We start from the raw sequence: 22,939 nt of genomic DNA, 5'->3' as shown, positions 1-22,939 counted from the left end.
TATGGAAAATGCTTATAAAGTGCTTTTTTCCCCAGCACTTACTACTACATCAAGGCTTCACTTCCTGGATAACATGGTGATGTCACTTCCTGGATAACATGGTGATGTCACTTCCTGGATAACATGGTGATGTCACAACCCGACTCCCAGAGCTGTGCGGCTGTGGCTGCTAGAGAGGATGATGGCACTGAGGGACACAGGGTACTAGAGGGGCACTGAGCATTCCTCTGCCATCATCCTTTCCAGCAGCCACAGCCCGCACAGCTCTGGGAGTCGGGTCGTGACATCACCATGTTATCTAGGAAGTGACATCACCATGTTATCCAGGAAGTGACATCACCATGTTATCCAGGAAGTGACATCACCATGTTATCCAGGAAGTGACATCACCATGTTATCCAGGAAGTGACATCACCATGTTATCCAGGAAGTGACATCACCATGTTATCCAGGAAGTGAAGCCTTGATGCAGTAGTAAGTGCAGGGAAAAAAGAACTTTATACGCATTTCCTGTAACTGTGTATATTAGTGATTTGTATAACTTTTAGGGGGCAATACAATACTTTCATAAAATTTTGGATACAGTCTATGGCATCCAACTTTTTCAGCCACTGTTAGTCAAATGCTGACCGATCAGACTCCATCATGCTCGAGTTGTGCTCATCTCTACACACACAAAAAAATGGGGAAAAAAAAGTGCAGATCTTTCCTTTATACTTTCTCCGTATCAGTTCCACTTCTGAGGTGCTGACCAATGTACTTGGCCTTAGGCTGCTCAGGTTTTGGCTCATGTTTCCAGTAATTTCCCCCATGCATTGTATTTCTCATAGCTTTATTACACCCTCCCGCAGCCATCCGGAAACTTACTTATATCACCATACACCCTCCAGGTCAGTTCAGTACAATGGTGAATGGTGCGGTATAGGATAAGGACATGATATTGCCGTCCTATTACAGCCAAATGAACCTGTTTAATCCCTATTCACATGATGGGGAATATTATCTTTATATTGCACAGGGAGGTGGGCACAGCAGGGTCATATTAACAGCTGCTGCTGCCCTAGGCACTAAACCTGAAGACGCGCTATCTTCACTCCCCATCACATTGATATCTTATCAGTCTAAAAGGGTTCAAACCCACTGGCTGGATCTGCAGCGAGTCTCCATGCTGCGTTTTTGCAGAGAGACTCGCTGCAGATCCCGGCCCTATACTTTCAATAGCAGAGAAACTCGCAGCAGGGATGTACATCCCTGCTGTGAGTTTGTCCGCACCCGCCCCGTTAACCCCCCGCCGCCGGACACTATACATTACCGGGTCCCCGCTCCTGCTTGCTTCGGGGCTCCCGGTGTCTTCATGTAATGTATAGTGTCCGGCGGCGGGGGGTTAACGAGGCGGGTGCGGACAAACTCACAGCAGGGATGTACATCCCTGCTGCGAGTTTCTCTGCTATTGAAAGTATAGGGCCGGGATCTGCAGCGAGTCTCGCTGCAAAAATACAGCGAGGAGACTCGCTGCAGATCCGGCCAGTGGGTTTGCAGCCTTAGGCTATGTTCACACTAGGTATGTTTCCGGCCGTTGTGTGAACCGCGAATATACGCACGTAGTTTTGAGGTTGATGCGTTCGCTTGAAAGTATACGATATACGCCTGCACAGTGCACACTACGTATGAGCTTACGACTGGATCATATACGGCGCCGTGAAAAATTAACAAATTTGTTCCAAAAATGTTGAAACTCACGGCCGTGGATTTCCATGCGGTCCCGTACGGAGTACTTATTTCAGCCAAATTTAACTTGATTTTTTGATCCGAAAGGTTCTGTGAGTTTTATTGGGCTGGGCGAAGATTTCCAAGTAAATGACCTGCCTCAGATCGCTTCGAAACAAGCTAGGGAAGCATAACTGTACTACGGGCGTATGCTCGCTGTTCGTACGCATCCGGCCGCATGTTCATTTTTCCCACGCCCATACTTTTAGCTTTAATGGTATATTCACACGGATGGACTCGCAACGAGACTCTCGTTGCGAGTCCGGCAGGTCCTGGCAGTTCCCACACACTACATACTACATACTGAACGACCGCAGCGAGTATGTAATTCTACCGCCCTTAACCCCTTCTGCTCCCGCCCGACTCCCTCGCTGTAAGCATACATTACCTGTCCTCGCTGCACGGGTCCGGCGTCCTGCTCTCCCGTCCGGCCAATCAGTGGCTGCAGCTGGGCAACACACTGATTGGCCGGGAGGGAGAGCAGGAGGCCGGACCCGTGCAGCGAGGACAGGTAATGTATGCTTACAGCAAGGGAGTCGGGCGGGAGCAGAAGGGGTTAAGGGCGGTAGAATAACATACTCGCTGCTGTCGTTCAGACCGCAGCGAGTATATAGTGTGTGGGAACTGCCAGGACCTGCCGGACTCGCAGCGAGAGTCTCGCTGCGAGTCCAACCGTGTGAATATACCCTAAGTCCGGAATAGGGAACCTGCGGCCCTACAGCTGTTGCACAATTACAATCATCAACATGCCTGGACAGCCAAAGCTGTGTCTATCCAGGCATGATGGGAATTGTTTGTTTTTTTTGCAATAGCTGGAGGGCCGAAGGTTCCCCATCCCTGCGATAAAGGGGTACTCCGGCGGTTTTTGTTTTTTTTTTCCTTTCAAATCAACTAGTGTCGGAAAGTTATATAGATTTTGTAATTTATTTTTATTTAAAAATCTCAGGTCTCAGCAGGAAGTGGTGTATTCTTTCCAGTCTGACACAGTGCTCTCTGCTGCCACCTCTGTCCATGTCAGGAACTGTCCAGCACAGGAGAGGTTTTCTGTGAGGATTTGCTCCTGCTCTGGACAGTTCCTGACATGGACAGAGGTGGCAGCAGAGAGCACTGTGTCAGTGTGTGGCTGTAATAATATCCACAAATTGACTTTACTCCCATATTCTTATAGATCATAATAAATCGGCTTTAGAATTAACTTTCAGGTTGTACATTTCCCCTGATGTCATAATAGAAACCCTGACCAAGCCTTTCACTAACTAGAGGGAAGAAGCTAATTACTATTGTAGTTGTCACTTCATAACAAGCCTCACCTGGTCACGTCTCCATGTTATGAGTTTGGGCTTTATACAAAAACACTCGGTACATTGCAGGTCATCACCAACCTATGTTAATGGGGTGTCTGTGTATACATACATGTAATGCCACAGACCCCACTGATTTTAAAGGGGTTATCCAGGGTTAGACAAACCTAACAACGACAGGGCTGCCCAATCTGTAGGGATCATGTTATAGAGCAGGAGGAGCTGATGATATACAGATTTGTGGGGAAAGTGACTGGATAGCAAGTAGCATATTCATATAGACAAAATATGTAGAAAAAAGAAAATGAGGGCGCGCACCACTTAAACGTGCACTGTCTTTATTTAATCTTTAGTAAACATACAAATCAGTAGGTAAAATTTATGTCTGGCACGGACGCCAAACACTCGTTCGGTGATTGCAGTCACAGCTGTATCACGCGCATGCGCTCTTCATCAGACGTCTGATGATGCACGCATGTGCGTGATACAGCTGTGACTGCAATCACCGAACGAGTGTTTGGCGTCCGTGCCCGTCATAAATTTTACCTGCTGATTCCTATGTTTACTACAGATGAAATAAAGACGTGCATGTTTAAATGGTGAGTGCCCTCATTTTTTTTTTCTACATATTTTGTATATACATTACTTCAGTGAATTTTTTTATGAGGAGCACCTCCACATAGCACATTACTACTATACTCTGTCCTGCACCTGAAAAGAAAGCCAGTTGATCAGGTAGTGCCAGTGAACTTATACTCTACTGCTTCCCTTGTGTATACAGATAGACCTCTCCGCATTCTGGGCTAAGTAGTCATGTGGGCGGGCCTACCTTGTGATTGACAGCTGTCTCTATGTATGAGTATGCCTGTAGAGAGTGATGCATTGGACTGCCCACTTGACTACTTAAAGGGGTTGTCCAGATTAAAAAATACATTATACATTCATATGCAAAGGCAAAAGAGCTTCAAAACAGCACTTGTGGCCTCGAGAAAGCTTGTGTGAGTGTGAAACGGCCATAGACTGAGGGATGAAATGCGCCCCCCCCCCCCCCCCCCCCCCAGCATTGCCGTTTGTATATGATCTGACTGTTCAGTAATGGAAGTTTTGATGGTGAGTGCCTCCTCAAAGCTCTCTCCTCTTGGATCCACTCGACTATAAGAATGAGAAATGTAGTCAAGAGGCCGGTTATGTCATGATTAAAGGCCCTGCTACACAAAGCGATTATCAGCCATATTTGGCCGATTATCGGTTGTCTTATCGTTGTCTTTTAACATGTTGAAACATGAACGACAACATTAGCAGCCAACTGCCACCGTCGCTGCATGTAACTAAAGCAGCAGCAGGAGACCACACGGGCGGGTGTAGTAGCACAGTCAGCGAGTGGGGAATGAGGAGCAAGCGAGAGCTGATCGCCCAGTGTAATAGGGGTTTAAAAAACGTATGTGCGAAACACGTTGGCCTTTCATTTGCCTGTATGTTAAGCCCCCAACATTTCCAGTCTAAGCTGTGTTCACACCGTGTTTTTGCAATCCGTTCTTTCATCACTTTTTTGCAACAAAAAAAAAAAAAACAAGCATTTGTGCGCATCCGTTTTTTCATTAACTTCTATTATATATAAAAAAAAAACCCAGATCAAAACGGATCTGTTTTTTTTTTTTTTTTTTTTTTTTTAAGGGACACAAAAATGAGGTCGACTACGTTTTTGTATCGGTTCTGATTGGCTTTTTTTTTTTTTTTTTTATAATGGAAGTCAATGGAAGAACGGATCAAAGTGGACGCACACAAATGCATCCGTTTGTTTTTTCTAATCCGTTTTTTTTTGGGGGGGGGGGGGGGGGGGAAGATTAAAAAAAAAGGATTGCAAAAACGCAGTGTGAATTCAGTCTAAGCTGGTAGGGCTGTAGTGTCAGGTCGCTGAGTTCCTGGCATTCATTTTCTTTGGTTTGGTATTCGGAGGAGATCGATGGGTTAAACTTGGGATCGGAATATAGTTTGTTGTACGATAAAATATTGATTGAGATGATTTTTCCCTTAGGTTGGCTTATTAGACCTTCCCATCTACTTGATGATGTCAAATATAAAACGCGAAATCTAAAGAATGAGCTTCTATCCGAGCTGAAGGCGGAGAACATAAGAAAATACCTCCGGTAAGGGATATAAGGCCATCATTCCTCCCCGATACAACTAGGGTTTCTACCACCTAAGTATTCTACTTCATCTTCTTCAGGGATTTCACGGAGAGTCCCCATTTGTCTGGAACGGAACAGAATCTTCTATTAGCCAAAAAAATCCAGGATCAGTGGAAAGACTTTGGATTGGACAAGGTTGAGTTAGTTCACTATGACGTCTTGTTGTCTTATCCCAACGAAACCAGTCCCAACTACATCTCCATTATTGATGAACGCGGCACAGAGGTGAGAGGAAGATGTGACACAACCGGATAACTTTACATTGCGGTTTTGTAACCTCCTGGTTTGCTTTGCTGTATAGACTAAGACAGGATGAGCAGAGTCATCTCATATAAGCACTTCCTGGTTTGCTTTGCTGTATAGACTAAGACAGAATGAGCAGAGTCATCTCATATAAGCATGATATCAGCATAGTCAGCTCATTTTTCAGAATTGGTGACTGGCAGCATATGTAAAGGGGTATTCCGACCTGCTGCAGTCATCACCTAAATGGATAGAAGATAAGTGACCACTGGGTCTCCTTTTCTGGCTTAAAAGAGCATTCTTGATCCTCCTTTTTTGACCATTTATATTTCATTTTCAGATATTCAACACATCTTTATCAGAGCCACCACCAGAAGGCTATGAAAACTTCACAAACATCGTCCCTCCATATAATGCTTTTTCTGCTAAGGGAGAACCCGAGGTAAGTAGTAACCTGATGTGACCTCCTTAAAGGGGTAGTTCACAAAAAATAAAAATCTTTATAATTAACTGGTGTCAGAAAGTGCCAGAGATTTCTAATATACTTCTGTTAAAAAAATCTCCAGTCTTCCAATACTTATCAGCCACTGTATTTCCTGCAGGAAGTGGTGTATTCTTTCCAGACTGGAGAGCAGTAGAGATTTTCTATGGGGATTTGCTGCTAGTCTGGACAGTTCCTGACATGGACAGAGGTGGCAGCAGAGAGCACTTTATCAGACTGGAGAGAATACACCACTTCCTGCAGGACATAAAGCAGCTGATAAGTACTGGAAGACTTGTGATTTTTTTTTAATAGAAGTAAATTACAATTCTCTGGCACTTTTTGGCACCAGTTGATTTAAATTTAAATTAGTTTTTTGGTGAACAACCCCTTTAATAGTTGTAGGAACAGTTGGCGTATGTGTATTCACACACCCAACCATGGAAAGAAGCACATGGCTCAGTGGTTCTCTCCCCATTCTGTGCAGGGGACAGTACCAGCAATAAGACCATGCCATAAACTGGTCCTATTATCCACCATCGGTGATGTCATTGTGTTTCCTTTTCTTGCAGGGAAATCTGGTCTATGTGAATTACGCTCGGACAGAGGACTTTTTTTTTCTTGAGCGAAACCTGAGCATCAATTGTACGGGGAAAATTGTCATTGCCAGATATGGGAAAATCTTCAGAGGCAACAAAGTAAGAACAGAGTGACTTATTTTGCATTGTTTTGGTGACTATTATTTATTTCCAAGTATTCCTTCACATTTAACTTAATTCGATTTTTCTTAGTTTCTGAGATGTCGGCGCTTTGTTACATATTTGTAGATGGTAAGATCTTAATATGGGAGAAAGAAAGCGATGAAATATTTGAAAAATTCTATGATCAGTCATCTGTGCCACAATGCAAGAAAAATATTAAAGAGGTTATTCAGGATTAGAAAAAATGGCTTCTTTCTTGCAAAAACAGCGCCACCCCCTGTCCTCAGGTTGTGTGAGGTATTACAATTAAGCTCCAAACACTCCAATGCAAAACCCCCACACCCAGACTGAGGACAAGAGAGGTGCTGTTTCTGGGAGAAAGCAGACATGTTTTTCTAAGCCTGGAGGACCTGGGATTGCCCTGAAATGGTCCACTAAAGTGGTGGAGATAAGTTGGTGTGTACATTTTTGGTGTTTTGAAGGGATTTATAGCCATTTTGGGAGAGTTCCCGATTTTGTCAATGTTGGTAAGCATTCCATATGGCTTGAAGGTGCATAGACTCTAACAAAAGTAACTCTTCCTTAGGACCTATGCCCAATTCTGAAATTGATTCAAAGAACAAGACAATTGCTACTGCCATCATTTGCTTAATGTTATCAGGAGACCACGATATGTATAAAATAGGCCTCTAGTGGGGCCAAAGATCTAAAAAAGTCAGGGGGACAGTCCTTAAAGACACAGTTCAAAAAAAGAGGACCGCATGACCACAAAGATGTACCATTAGTATCTCCCGTGGATAGAAGGCGCAGGGGGAAGCCGGTGCTGCGGTCCTCTTTTTTTGAACTGTGACAGTTTTGTTCTTGTGCCATGTCATAAAGGGGCAGGTGTTTCCTCTCATTGGGGGCGGGCTGGCCCGCCTCCAGTGCTTCACCCCCAGCTGGTGGCAAGAATAGAGCAGTGCCACACGCGGGTATCGGGCCGCGATTGAATAAAAAAAAAAAGACTACGGCATCAGCTTCCATGTGCCGGCGCTGTTCTATCCATAGGAAAGACTTGAAGGAGAAGTCCAGCAAAGATTTTTATTGAAGTATTGTATTGCCCCCCAAAAGTTATATAAATCCCCAATATACACTTATTACATAAAGTACTTTTTCCCTGCACTTACTACTGCATCAAGGCTTCACTTCCTGGGTAAAAATGGTGATGTCACTTTCTGGGTAAAAATGGTGATGTCACTTCCTGGATAACATGGTGATGTCACGACCCGACTCCAAGAGCTGTGCGGGCTGTGGCTGCTGGAGAGGATGATGGCAGAGGGATGCTCAGTGTCCCTCCATCGCCCTGTGTCCCCCTGCCATCATCCTCTCCAGCAGCCACAGCCCACACAGCTCTGGGAGTCGGGTCGTGACATCACCATGTTATCCAGGAAGTGACATCACCATGTTATCCAGGAAGTGACATCACCATGTTATCCAGGAAGTGACATCACCATGTTATCCAGGAAGTGACATCACCATGTTATCCAGGAAGTGAAGCCTTGATGCAGTAGTAAGTGCAGGGGAAAAATCACTTTATAAGCATTTTACGTAATAAGTGTACATTGGGGATTTATATTAGCTTTACATGGGCACAGTTGTTTTAACTTCCCTCCATGTGATCTGTAACATACTTTTAAATCACTGTATTCACCAAAATAAAGATTTGGCCACAAGGTGTCTCCCTTTTTTGTAACCTGTTGTCCAGTGCCCGTTAGGGGACATTTGTCAGCAGTAACAGGCACAGTTAGACAAAACCCAGGGAGTAGGGGTGATGTGATGTGCTGAGAACTATGGATTGTACTATTCTTGTCAACTAATGGCACCAATCCAGGAGTGATATTTCATCAGCTAAATACACAATCCCCCCCCCCCCCCCCAACCACCACCAGTCATGTCAGGAATGTGCGGAAAAGCTAAGGAGGGTGATTTCTTTAGTCGCCTCCCGCCATAAGTTATGCACCATTACACAGATCAGCGATTTGCACTGGATTGTGAGTGGTCCGATGTTCTGTGCAGCAGGTGAAAGGGCTCAGTACTTGACATTGTTGATGACTTCTCCAAGACTCTATGTCTACGACCATTGGTTTTACTCCCAGGAATGTTGTATCAGTGGTTGATCCCCAGCTCCCAGCTGTGTCAGCAGTATGGGGGGGGGGGACAGGAGGAGACGGTCAGCACATTGCCTCTCTGTGTATTAGATGGTCCAGTGGTCGCGTGTTAATGAATATCCCATCTATTCTACATTGGGTGCCTGACATTCATAGGCAGTGCGGTATAGTGTGTATTTTTATGTTCACTACACTTGCACGTTATATGATAATGGAGTGGGCATGCTGAAGTCACGGTCAGCCTCTTCTGTGCTTTGCTGCAATTTTTTTCTCTATAGACAGTGGATGCAAATGTCCAATAAAATTTCTATCAAACCACGTCCATAGTTACATCTGCTCTCAGCTAAGCGGATACAATTATATCCGGTCTAGACAATGCTCTGTGAGCTGCCTGGACTCCAGACTGATACATTGTGCATAGCTAGTCCTGCTCTCAGACTGTACCCAGTGTACACAATGCTCTGTAAGCTAAACATCCTGGACTCCAGCCGTCTTTTCCATTGGGTAGGCAGCTGCCCAGGCACCATAACTCACAGGGGGGCCCCTCTGTGGCCAGTGCCAGGCAGGGAGAGGGGTAGAAATCAGACCCCTCAGACCTCAGGTGGCAGCTGGCAGTGCCCGTCTCTCCAGGATGTGCCTCCCCAGGCACCTGCTGCTCTTGCTGGCCTCTGTGTGTGCTCCATGCGCCGCTGACGTCCTGTTTCCACTGCCCGCAGTGTAGCCTCCGCCCGCTCACCCTGTGTAGAGTTGGCACGGGGTCCAGGCTTTGGCTGCTTTGTGTGCGCCCGGCTGGAGGGAGAAACGTGTGGTGTGTACACGGTACAATGGGCGACCGAACTGCGCTGCTACCCACACCCTGGCTCAGAGCTCCCCCTGCAGGCGCTAGTGCAGAGTATGTGTGCCAAGTACATGGGCAACCAGGGACACCTTACAGGTACCAGGGGGCATTTACTCTATTGGAGTGGGGGGGTTGAAGGACTTGGGCTGTTGGATTGGGATGCACTCAGTTTTGGGGATCCCCTAGTGTGGGGGCATTGTATTTTTTGGGGGGCGGTTGAGGGGGTGTCAGTCATGTTGCTTTAAATATAATTGGCCATTAGCCAATTGGGGGTGGGGCACCTGCTGAGGTATACTTTATGGTCATATGCTGAGGGGGTGTGGGAGCCCTTTCCAGGGCCGTCATCAGGAATTTCAGGGCCCCATACAACCAAAGTGTCTGGGCCCCCCACATTAATTAAAAAAAAAAAAAAAAATTGTGTGTTCGCCCCACGCCTTGCTGGGAGGTATAATTTGGTTCAGATCAATTCTAGAGAACTGGCTCATATACCCCAAAATTGTAGAAACTAAATGTGAACAAGGTGCAATTTAAATGTCACCATACAGACACTTACTTGTATAGCTGCCTCCTGTGCTCTGTATGCGGTGCATTATATTCACCACTGCAACGTACAATTTATAGCGTGTCTACAAGCCCAGCGGGGCTCATTATGATGGAGACTAAAACTTATACAAGAGTGGGGTAGGGGTTCCCCTGTATTCAGAATGCTGTTGAGTACTAGGCAATGCCCCGTTTGGGGTTATTGAATTTCGAGGGTCTGGGGGGCTGTTTGATTTGTATATGTTCACCAATATCCCCCCCCCCCCCCCGTATGCTCACTAACATAGAATATGTTGATAAGGCTAATATAATGAGGCTGTTCCATGTTAGTGAGCATATACAAATCACCCCCCCCAGGCAGACTAGTTTAGCTCACCCAAGACAGTGATAGCGAATACATGGCGGTGAGAACGCTTTCTAGGAGATCCTGTTTGTGCAGCAGAGGTGTCTTTATCCTGCTCTGCATAGACCCTCGAAATTCAATAATCCCAGACGGGGCATTGCCGAGCACTCAACAGCATTCTGAATACAGGGGAACCCCTACCCCACTCTTGTATAAGTTTTAGTCTCCATCATAATGAGCCCCGCTGGGCTTGTAGACACGCTATAAATTGTACGTTGCAAGGGTGAATATAATGCACTGCATACAGAGCACAAGAGGCAGCTATACAAGTAAGTGTCTATTTGAATTGCACCTTGTTCACATTTAGGTTCTACAATTTTATAACTGTATAACAGAGGTTACATTTTAAGCCACTGGGGAAAATGGGGTATATGAGCCAGTTCTCTAGAATTGATCTCACACACAGACACCAGCACACATGTATACAGACACCAGCACACATGTATACAGACACCAGCACACATGTATACAGACACCAGCACACATGTATACAGACACCAGCACACATGTATACAGACACCAGCACACATGTATACAGACACCAGCACACATGAATACAGACATACAGACACCAGCACACCAAGGCACGATGAAGTTTGAACTTCTGCAACCTGGAGAAATCACCTGATATCACCTGCAGTCCTATGTAACACCACATAACACAGTGATATCTCTGAGTACAGATAATGTAGTAGATTTCACCTGCAGTCCTATGTAACAGCACAGATAACACAGTGATATCTCTGAGTACAGATAATGTAGTAGCTGTCACCTCGGGGCGCCCCTACTAAATGATGTTCTACAAAATAAGCAAAGTGTCATACAGTGACTCACAGGTGACGTCTTCTTTGATCAGAGGAGTCACTTTCCCTTTTCCTCTCCATCCGGCCCAGACCTCCATGATGATTCCTTCCAGATATGTTTCATCTTTTCAGAACCTGCGAGACAAACAATTTAGGCTCCGCACATTTCTAGCAGCTTCCTTTCCTTTCTCCCCCCTGTAGGCTCCCAAAGTAACTGCGCTGTTTGGTGTTATGTGCAGTAAAGCGAGTAGGAATGTGGGATGCCCCCTGTATGTAGGATCCCCTGCTGTGCCCCCTGTATGTAGGATTCCCTGCTGTGCCCCCATGAGCTAATAATGCCCCTAGAGGTGGCCCCCATGAACTAATAATGCCCCCAGAGGTGCCCCCATGAGCTAATAATGCCCCCAGAGGTGCCCCCATGAGCTAATAATGCCCCCAGAGGTGCCCCCATGAGCTAATAATGCCCCCAGAGGTGCCCCCATGAGCTAATAATGCCCCCAGAGGTGCCCCCATGAGCTAATAATGCCCCCAGAGGTGCCCCCATGAGCTAATAATGCCCCCAGAGGTGCCCCCATGAACTAATAATGCCCCCAGAGGTGCCCCCATGAACTAATAATGCCCCCAGAGGTGCCCCCATGAACTAATAATGCCCCCAGAGGTGCCCCCATGAACTAATAATGCCCCCAGAGGTGCCCCCATGAACTAATAATGCCCCCAGAGGTGCCCCCATGAACTAATAATGCCCCCAGAGGTGCCCCCATGAACTAATAATGCCCCCAGAGGTGCCCCCATGAACTAATAATGCCCCCAGAGGTGCCCCCATGAACTAATAATGCCCCCAGAGGTGCCCCCATGAACTAATAATGCCCCCAGAGGTGCCCCCATGAACTAATAATGCCCCCAGAGGTGCCCCCATGAACTAATAATGCCCCCAGAGGTGCCCCCATGAGCTAATAATGCCCCCAGAGGTGCCCCCATGAACTAATAATGCCCCCAGAGGTGCCCACATATACTAATAATGCCCCCAGAGGTGCCCCCATACACTAATAATGCCCCCAGAGGTGCCCCCATACACTAATAATGCCCCCAGAGGTGCCCCCATACACTAATAATGCCCCCAGAGGTGCCCCTATATACTAATAATGCCCCAGAGGTGCCCCCATGAGCTAATAATGCCCCCAGAGGTGCCCCCATGAACTAATAATGCCCCCTGCTCTGCCATTAAAAAAACAAACATCCTACTCACCTAATCCGCGCTGTGTGGCTGCAGGCAGCAGCTCTCCTCCTCCTCTTCGGGCTCCATCTTGCGAGCCGCAGGGACGGGACTTCCGGCAGACGTGATGACGTCACATGATCACGCCTGCCAGAGAGGCACATGATCACGTCCCGGCCTCCCATAGGCTGCTGGTATGAAGTGCCGGCAGCCTATGGGAGGGAATGCAGGAGGAGGACACTGACAGGTCCTTCTCCTGTATTCTGATCGCTTTAATGTTCTGCCCGCTCACTGTGCGGGCGGAACATTAAAGCGATCAGTGCATCCAGAGAAGCTGCGCGGCCGCAGCTTCTCGGTATGCTCAAAAACAGGTGGCAAGGGGGGCCGTGCGGGCCCCCCTAGCGTAGCGGACAGGGGGCGGCGGCCGGCGGGCCCGACGGCCCCCCCCCATGTCTCTTAGGGTCCGGGCCCCATACGGCAGTACCAGTTGTACTGCCCTATCGGCGGCCCTGGCCCTTCCAATGTTCCTTAGGAGGGGCGAGCCGGCCGAGGCTGTAGTTCTGTGCCCAGTGCATAAAACACCTCAATAATATATGGATTAAACTACAAACTACACAGAAACAGCACAAAGGATGAAGGCTAGAAGCTTTACCTCCATCCTCCGCGCCCTGTCCGCTATAGGTGGATGCTTCTAAGCTGATGATACTTTCTCTTTAAGAACTCTTCATGTATACAGCAATCATTATTGACTAAATATCTGAAAAAGTCCTTGTCTTCCACAGTATTGATAATTTATCCAGAGGTTTTCTAACTCGCTTATTGGATTGAATTGTGAAATACAATGGAGGGAGATTTATCAAACATGGTGTAAAGTGAAACTGGCTCAGTTGCCCCTAGCAACCAATCAGATTCCACCTTTCATTTTCCAAAGAGTCTGTGAGGAATGAAAGGTGGAATCTGATTGGTTGCTAGGGGCGACTGAGCCAGTTTCACTTTACACCATGTTTGATATATCTCCCCCTTTATTGCTATAGGTGAAGAACGCCATACTAGCAGGAGCCAAGGGGATTATCCTGTATTCTGATCCGGCTGATTATTGTGCCCCGGGAGTCAAGCCCTATCCTGATGGCTGGAACCTGCCCGGCGGAGCCGCCCAACGCGGGAATGTCCTGAACCTTAATGGAGCCGGAGACCCTCTAACACCGGGTTATCCTGCAAAAGGTGAGTGAATGAAACCCCTCTAAGGTTCTATTAGACTGTTATCATGTATGGCACCAGTGGTTTAGGGGGTTTTTGGAAAAAAATTAACTTTAAAATGGCAACTACAGTACAATGGTACCTTGGTTTAAGAGCAACTTGGATTAAGAACGTTTTGGTTTAAGAGCTCACAGTTTTTCAAAATTTTAACTTGGTATAAGAGCATTGCTTTGGGGCTCCCTGTACTGGGTGGGAGGGGGAGTGGAGGAGGGGCATGGTCTGCATAGCAGGGTCTACAGCACTACAGCACCCAGGAAGTCTCCCTCACTTTCCAAATCATAGCAGATTCACTTCAGGCTGGGGCTTCCATCAGGGGACAGGACTGTGGAGGTAATCTCTCCATAGCGGTAACCCCTCTCTCCCCGGACAGAGAGCGCTGCATGTATGTGCCCACATCTGCCCTGCTCATTGCTTCCTGCTCCCTGCAGTCTCTCCGTCCTTGTGTTTCCCATCCTCTCTATTACTGTACAGTAACTTATAATATCACATATTCAGCTCTTTCTAAATTTGTTTTACATGTTATTCAGAAGAAAAAAATCATTATTTTGGGGTGTGGATTGTCTGCATTTCAAATATTTCTTATGGTAAAATTTGCTTTAGTTTAAAGGGGGATGGGATCCACCTAGAGACCTGACCTTACGGAATTTGACCACTGGGTCTTGTCTGACGAGAGGAGTACAGGGACATTGTCACGAATGTATTCACTGCTCATGTCATTGAGCAATACCACTCGAGCTCCCTTTCTCAGTGCCTGGGAAAGGGACCTGGCAGTCACGTTCTCGCCAGAAGATGAACTCAAAATCTGTACTTTCTCACATGGCTTGTCCCTGGACTCCTACTCAAAAGAGAAGAGCTACAAAATCCTCTCTAGGTGGTATCGATGCCCCACTCTACTCCACCACATCTACCCTGAGATTTCTGGTAGGTGTTGGAGATGTGGAACTGAGGAGGGCACCATTCTACACATTTGGTGGGGATGTGATAAATTGAAGCCATTTTGGGAAGGCGTCCTGAAGGTTTATGAGGCCTATTCTGGAAAGAAAACGGCAAACACGCCTCAGATTGTATTGCTATCCTTGTTGCCCGGATCCCTGGCGGCACAGAAGAGGGGCATGCTGAGGCACCTGTTGGGAGCAGCGCGTGCGGTGATACCGCGCCACTGGAAGACAGAGCATACTCCTACTTTGCTTGAATGGTACAGGGAGCTTCAAAACATCCGAAGGTTCGAAGAGCTTGTGGCCGAGGCACATGACCGATCGGATAAATTTCTGAAAATCTGGACACCTTGGATCCTGTTTGTGGAATCTGATAGCGTCACTGCTCTGGTACACTGATATGCCTTCGGTGATAACTCCGGGGTGGACTGCCCTTTCCAGTGCATCCCGTTTACATGGTTTAGATGAGTCAAAGTTCCTGCTGTCATATTGGTTAAAACCCCAAAGAGCTCTTTTTCTCTCCTACCTCCCCCCCCCCTTTTTTTCTTTTTTTTTTCTCTTTTGCTTGCCCTCCCCTTCTCCCCTCCCTATGTTTCGTGTTTCTATGTATACATGTAAAGTTATTTTATTGTTAGAGTCAGCAATTGATACCAGGCTCGTGTCTACTACTTTTTTGCCTGTTTCATGAACAAATTTCAAGGGACAGGTGGGCTGTGCTATTTTTTCCTCAACATGTTTGGCGCTCACGCGCCTGGCCGTGAGAATTCACATTGACTTGAGGCTATCTGTATGCTAATTGTGTACCACATATGCTCTTGCGCACAGAATGTATAATCCGGTTTGTTTGTTTTTTGTCTTTTGTAATAACTTGGAAAATTTAATAAACTCAAGAGTAAACATAAAATTTGCTTTAGTTTAAAGGGAACCAATCAGCCCGTTTGGGCTGATATGGTTCCCTGGATCATTCTATAAAGCACCTGGAGCGGTCCCTGCACGTACCGGCCGCGGCCGCAGCAGGTGCTTTATAACAGAGAAAATGACTTTTATTCCCCGGCTCGTGACTAGATACGAGCGGGGAAGTAGTCATGGGCGGCTCCCCGCTCGTATCTAGTCACTGCGCTCTGCCTGTCAGCGCGCTCAGAGGGGATGATTGACAGGGAGAGAGGTCCGTTACTGGCCTCTCTGCCTGTCAATCATCCCGCAGAGCGCAGTGACTAGATACGAGCGGGGAGCCACCCACCATGACTACTTCTCCGCTCGTATCTAGTCACGGGATGTTTAGGAAGCGTGCTGGCTGATGTACCAGCACGTTTCCTTAGCTTTATGGATGTTTTTTACGTGATTGGTTCCCTTTAAGAATCCCAGGTGATCTGTCGTGGTTTATGATGTTCTTCTCTGGCAGATTTTATGTATAGATATAAAGCAGATGAAGGAGTTGGATTACCCAGCATTCCTGTCCATCCCATAGGATACCATGATGCTGAACAAATACTAAGGTATGGCCATATGGCAATGATATCTACGTTTTATAAATGCATGGAGGTTTTCATCTTAATCTTATTTTAGAAAAAAAAACGGACAGTCGGGTTACTAGTGATACTCTGCCAAAGATCACAGTGACTCCAGAAATGACGCACTACAATTAATATTCATGTGATAGTAGTCAGTGTTGAGCAAGCTTCCTAAAACCTACATGAGGAAAAGGAACGCTGCACTGATACACTGTAACAAACTATCAGGACAAGAGGGAGATTTATTCTCCTATTATATTTATAGGGGTATTCTGCTCAAAGATAACTTTTGATATGTTGCTGCTCATGGGGAGACTAACAATTCCTTCCATACTTGTTATTATCTATTCAGTCTCCTTCCCCCAGTTCTGAGCTTCTACATTCTGCTGAAAACACAAAAATCTATGTGTGAGCTTTTCTCTCTGTCTCCCCCTTCTCCCCCCTCCTTTTTGAGACAGATGATGTAAACAAGGCCCCGACTGGCTTTATCTGCAACTTTGTAACTTCTTTGTAATGCTGGAAGGGATAATCACATGGAGTTCATCAGCAACTTAACTTCAGAATAACCCTCCCAGCATTTCAAAGCTACAATGTTGCAGATACAGCTATCCAGGGACTTTTTTTACATCATCTGTCTCAGAGGGGGGGGGGAGACAGAGAAAAGCTCACATACAGTCTTTTGTGTTCTCAGCAGAAAGCAGCAGCTCAGAACTGGGGGAAGGAGAGTGAATAGATAATAACAAGTCTGAAAGGAATTGTTAGTCTCTTCATGGGCAGCAACATATGAAAAGTTATGTTTGAGTGGAATACCCCTTTAACTGTATTGCTAAAAGTAGATACAATTGTAGTAACCACGGGGGAGAATTTGTTTGGTTTGTACATATCCAATGTCCCCAATCATCATAGTGAGCAATTGTAGAATAAAGTATATTTTAATATATTAAAAAGTTATAAAACTTTTAATGCTGCAACATAAAGCTGGAAAAAAGCCTCGAAAATCTAAAATCATTGCTATTATATTGTGTACATAACCTTGCCATGATCCTGACGCCTCTGTATATTAGAAAAGCTTTGTCACCATCCCAACAAGCCCCTTTCAGTAGTAATTCACCATGAAAATCATCAGCTAAGAGGCATGAGGTAACGTAGTTCAATGTTTCAGGATTCTTAAAGGGGCCAAGTACTGACTTTACAGTAGCGACTTTACCTCCAATAGGGGGCACCAGAGAGCAAGTTTTCTTCCTTCTGGAGGAGGGAGAATAACATGGCCCCTCAGACTCCTATACTCTCACCTCAAGGAGAAGACTCTGTTAGATGCTATGATGATACCTCATAGACACATGGGGGGAGATTTATCAAACATGGTGTAAAGTGAAACTGGCTCAGTTGCCTTTAGCAACCAATCAGCTTCCACCTTTCATTCCTCGCAGACTCTTTGGAAAATGAAAGGTGGAATCTGATTGGTTGCTAGGGACAACTGAGCCAGTTTCACTTTACACCATGTTTGATAAATCTTCCCCATGGTACCTTTCATAAATCCATCTGTACTTCCAAAACATAGAAAAATTACTTTATTCTCCATTGCAAAGGTTCAAAGAGGCGTTTCCAAGCCCTCCCCTCCTGAAGTGAGCCCTGCTTCCAGATAATTCATCTGTGCACAATCCATATGCACAGTGCAGGAACAATATTAAGAAGCAGGACTCAGCAGGGATATGGATGGGAGGGGAAGCGAGGAGGCTTAACATAAACTTATTTCCAAAGTTTATTTGGGCTGTATTATAAATGTAGACCCAAAAGCTGACCCAGAAATTTATTCAAGTCCCAATATTAATTTAGATACAGCTGCCTAAAAAAATGAGTTCAGACCCCAGACCCCAACGTAAATTCACCAGATTTTTTTTGACCCTATTATAGACATGTAAATAAATTCATGCTCCAAAATGAATTAAGACCACAGACCAGATCTCAGAATAAATTACTTCCCCCAACTTAAAGGTGAAGTCTGGCAAAAATTTTTTTATTGAAGTATTGTATTGCCCCCCCCCACCCCCCCAAAAAAAAAAAAGTTATACAAATCCCCAATACACACTTATTACGGGAAATGCTTATAAAGTGCTTTTATCCCAGCACTTACTACTGCATCAAGGCCTCACTTTCTGGATAACATGGTGATGTCCCTTTCTGGATAACATGGTGATGTCACTTTCTGGATAACATGTTGATGTCACTTTCTGGATAACATGGTGATGTCACTTCCTGGATAACATGGTGATGTCACTTCCTGGATAATATGGTGATGTCACGACCCGACTCCCAGAGCTGTGCGATCTGTGGTTGCTGGAGAGGATGATGGCAGGGGGATGCTCAGTGTCCCTCCGGTGCCCTGTGTCCCTCAGAGTGCCCCTGCCATCATCCTCTCCAGCAGCCACAGCCCACACAGCTCTGGGAGTCGGGTCGTGACATCACCATTTTATCCAGGAAGTGACATCGCCATGTTTTCCAGGAATTGAAGCCTTGATGCAGTAGCAAGTGCAGGGAAAAAAGCACTTTATAAGCATTGTACAATGGGAAGTGACGCAGCGTCCCAGAATTATTTTTTGTCGTCCACCACCACCACCACCACCACCACATCCTATTCATGGTGAGAAGTATTTGGTCTACACAGGTTTTCAGCCTCTACAAATAAGCTAATGCTACCACTCCCCGACAGCAAGCAGAGATCTTTCGAGTAGTGAGACATTGAAACACAGTACAGTATAAGTTTGCAGAAATGCTATTGTGTTATCAGTACGTTATGATTAAAGGAACATTTTTAGCAAATAAATATGCAGCATTCTGCTTATAGCATTACCTAGGGGGAGTAGAGCATGACACATATAGGCAAATCCTGTTTCATTCCACACCTCTTCAGGATCTACACTAAATCTTTCACAGTTTATCCGATTTTCTTCAGGTTACTTTTAATGTCATTTCAAACAACTTCCCTCCATTGATTTCTAACATATATTTGTAAATCGCTTCATTTACCAGTACTAATTCCTTCCCCCAGGAGCAAAGCCTGACCACTAGGTGTCTCACTTCTCTGCAATCTACTGTTCACTTCCTGTTGTTAAGGGCAGTCCGTCTCTAGCAACAGAGACGGCAAGATGGAACACAGAAGTGGGGGTGGGGCTTAGCTAGTTCTATGTGTAGAAAAGAACCTGGGCTGTGTACTTACAATCTGCTAAAGGGAGGGTCTGCATGTGTATTAAAGCTAGTGTATCTCAACAGCCGTAGCTCAGTGCTTAATTGGTACCCCTTCCTTGTTTAATTTCTGCTCACATAACACCTTGCAAACCCAGTGGACCAGTAACCCCTTTTCCCCCACTTGCTACATGGCATCTATGTTAGTCTGTTTAGTCCAATGCACTATTGCATTGCGGAGCACAAAAAAGTAGGTCTCTATAATCCAGCTAATAGATATTTCCTGTTCCTGCAGGTTTATGGGAGGTCCAGCATCGCCAGCTTCATGGAAAGGGAACCTTAATGTCTCGTATAACATCGGACCTGGATTTTCAGGAGACTCCTCCACCCGGTAAACCTATGATTCTCTGTCCACCTCTGTACATTGTATCATTGCAAACCTCCCAAATGAACCCCTTATTGACCAGGCCATTTTAACATTTGTATTTTCACTTTTTACCTCCCCTTGTCCCTAAAAGACTTTTTTTTATGTTTTTCCATCAACAAAGCTTGTTTTTTGTTGGATGTGTTATAATTCTTAAGTTTACCCTATAATGTATACCAAAACCATGAAAAAACTTTTGCAGCGTAAAACTGACAATTTATTTTATTATTTTTATGTTTATGGAGCTGTGTGGGCGCTCGTTTTTTTGCGGGGAACGCTGTAGTATTTATTCCTGCCATGTTAGGGCACATATGAGTTTCACATCGCTTTTAAATCCATGTTTTATGGGAGGCAAGGTGACAAAAAAAAAAATGCGGCATTGACAATTGGGTTTTTATAAACCAAATTTTTGTTTATTTTTGTTTGTACTTTTATATTCCCACAGGGGACTTATATAAGCAATCGCTCATTCACTTGTAAATTGCATATGGTCAAAATGCCAATCTCTTTTATACCCTGCCTATACCGGGGTGTAATAAAAGCACAAACATAGCAGCCACAGAAGCCGCCATAATAACCAATCGGCACCCTGCAATTGTGATGGCTGTACAATACCAGCCCCCAGTATTCAGCCACCTAGATGCCACAGTCACTATTGATTAAGGGATCTAAGTGGTTAAAAGACCAACATTAGGGTAATCTCTGGTCAGCTAAGCCTGCTGTATAATACCACACTTGTATTTCCCACATAACTGTATCCTATGGGAAAGGATAGCGGGGAATCCATTCAAAATTATTTTCTGACACATAATAAATATGTAAGCAGTCAACCTAGTGGCTGTTTGTGGTACTGCAGACCCAGCCACAAGAGCAGGATCACTACTGCGTTTATAGTACCTATATGCAGTATTTAAAGTGCACCTGTCCCAAAAATTTTAAAGAAACCAACAGGGGTTGTGATATCAAGCTGTTTTGCAATATACTTTATTTTTTTAAGTTTTCTATGTTCAAATCAATGTTATAAATATGGCCACTAGGTGTCTCCCTTCCTGTCAAACTGCAGTCAATGACGATATATAATTAGCCTGTGTTATTTACCCTCAGCTAATATACAACCTGCATGATGAACAGGGGACTTTCCTTGTGTGAGTGCACAGAGGACGGTGACTTCCTGTGTTTGGTCTCTTATTTTGAACAGACAAAAGACCAAATATCAGCATGGAGCACAGTTTAACAGGAAGGGAGACACCTAGTGGCCGTATGTATAATGTTGATTTAAAGTGTCAGTCATTTAAATTTTTTTTTTTTTTGCAGAAATCAGTAGTACAGGCGATTTTAAGAAACTTTATAATTGGGTTTATTAGCTGAAAAATGCATTTTTATCATGATAAAGCAGTTTGAAGCGACTACCCCCCCATCTTCATGGTTCCCTATGGAAAGGGGGGGGTGGAGGGAGATGAAGCACCAAAACAGGACAACAAAGAGTTAATTTACAGCTACATCCCAGGGCTATCTCCTCTGAAGTCAGCACTGACCTCTCTGATTTCTGAATACTGGTTTTCATACAGCTCTCACTGTGTAATCCTTTGTTCTCTGCTGGTGACTAATCTCCCTCCTCCCCCCTCCCCTCTCCATAGATTACACAGGGCTCGACTGATGTAAAAGAGTCGAGATTTCCTGATAATGAGCAGTGGATGAGAAAGAAGAGGGGGGGGGGACCTGGGGAAAGTCTTTTTGAACTCAGATAATGGCATATTTGCCTAATAAATCCAATTGCAAAGTTTCTTAAAATCGCCTGGACTGTTGATTTCTGCAAAAAAAAAAAAAAAAAAAAAACACAACACAGGGAAAGTAAAAAAAACTAAAAGAAAAAAAAACAAAATAATAAAACTGCTTGTGATTAGAGATGAGCGAACCTACCGAGGTTCGGGTTCGTATGAACCTGAACTCTCGGTGTCTGATTCCCGCTGTCTGCCTGCTCAGTGGAGAGGGTGGATACAGCCGGAGGACCACCTGAAAAACTGGGATACAGCCACAGCCATAGGCTGTATCCCAGTTTTTCAGGCGGTCCTTAGGTTGTATCCACCCTCTCCACGGAGCGGGCAGACAGCAGCAGTCAGAAGCCGAGAGTTCAGGTTCATACGAACCCGAACCTCGGCATGTTCGCTCATCTCTACTTGTGATCACAACCCCTGTTAATTTGTTACAAAAATAAAAAAATAAAGTGCGCATTAAAAAGTTGTTAATGGTGTTGCATCAGACTCTTACCCCTTATTGTGTATCTCAGCCGCCGCTTCATTGTGTAGGTGATATCACAGTACATGATGTACAGGACACATTGTCCATGGTCATAATACACTTCTGTAGAGCAATGTTATCCCAGCCGCAGTCCGCCTGACCTTACATGTAGGTCGTATGTGTTTCCTCGACTCCATTCACACAGATAAAAGAAGGCGACTTTGTGTTTTAATAGGAAGTAACCTTTGTTGAAATGTCATGTATTCTCAGCTCCGACAGATATCCGTGTACCTGCAGTGTGAGAGTCATGTCCGATCTGGAAATGTTACTGTGACAAATAGAAGCAGAGATAAAGGGAAACTGTCAGCAAGTTGGGGAGGGGGGGCTCCAGTATGCAGCTGCAGCACCCAGGCTCATCAAAAATTGTGGGATAGTCCAGGTTCTGCTGTTTATTGATATGAAATTAACATATATTATACATGGATATTTCAGACAAGTCAGGATGCACGTTTACACCAACAATGAGGTCACAAGGATTTATGATGTTATCGGCACCATCCGCGGAGCAGTAGAACCAGGTATGTGCCTAAAAAGCAGAATACCAGGAATACTTAGGACTGGGCATAGTTACAGAAGTGTCATAGTGTTCAGTGTCTTTTTTTTTTTTTTTTTTTTTGAGTGGACTTTTTACTTAAAGAGTCACTGTAGTGTGTGTGTGTGTGTGTGTGTGTGTGTGTGTGTGTGTTTTTTTTTTTTTTTTTTTTT

At 45.2% G+C, this 22,939-nt stretch overlaps 1 protein-coding gene across 1 annotated transcript in view; it reads left to right on the top strand.

The window, feature by feature from the left end:
* LOC138792349 (N-acetylated-alpha-linked acidic dipeptidase 2-like) overlaps positions 1-22,939 on the top strand; it is a 64,719-nt gene that overhangs the window by 11,463 nt on the left and 30,317 nt on the right. The window contains exons 4-11 of the mRNA XM_069969664.1: positions 5,104-5,215; positions 5,296-5,482; positions 5,841-5,942; positions 6,554-6,679; positions 13,661-13,847; positions 16,221-16,314; positions 19,808-19,903; positions 22,667-22,752. Of these exons, the coding sequence (XP_069825765.1) occupies positions 5,104-5,215; positions 5,296-5,482; positions 5,841-5,942; positions 6,554-6,679; positions 13,661-13,847; positions 16,221-16,314; positions 19,808-19,903; positions 22,667-22,752 (990 nt within the window). The remainder of the gene's footprint in view (positions 1-5,103; positions 5,216-5,295; positions 5,483-5,840; positions 5,943-6,553; positions 6,680-13,660; positions 13,848-16,220; positions 16,315-19,807; positions 19,904-22,666; positions 22,753-22,939) is intronic.

Source organism: Dendropsophus ebraccatus, chromosome 5, assembly GCF_027789765.1.
Source record: "Dendropsophus ebraccatus isolate aDenEbr1 chromosome 5, aDenEbr1.pat, whole genome shotgun sequence".
In the NCBI taxonomy this organism is placed as follows: domain Eukaryota; kingdom Metazoa; phylum Chordata; class Amphibia; order Anura; family Hylidae; genus Dendropsophus; species Dendropsophus ebraccatus.
This window is presented reverse-complemented; position numbering and strand designations above follow the sequence as displayed.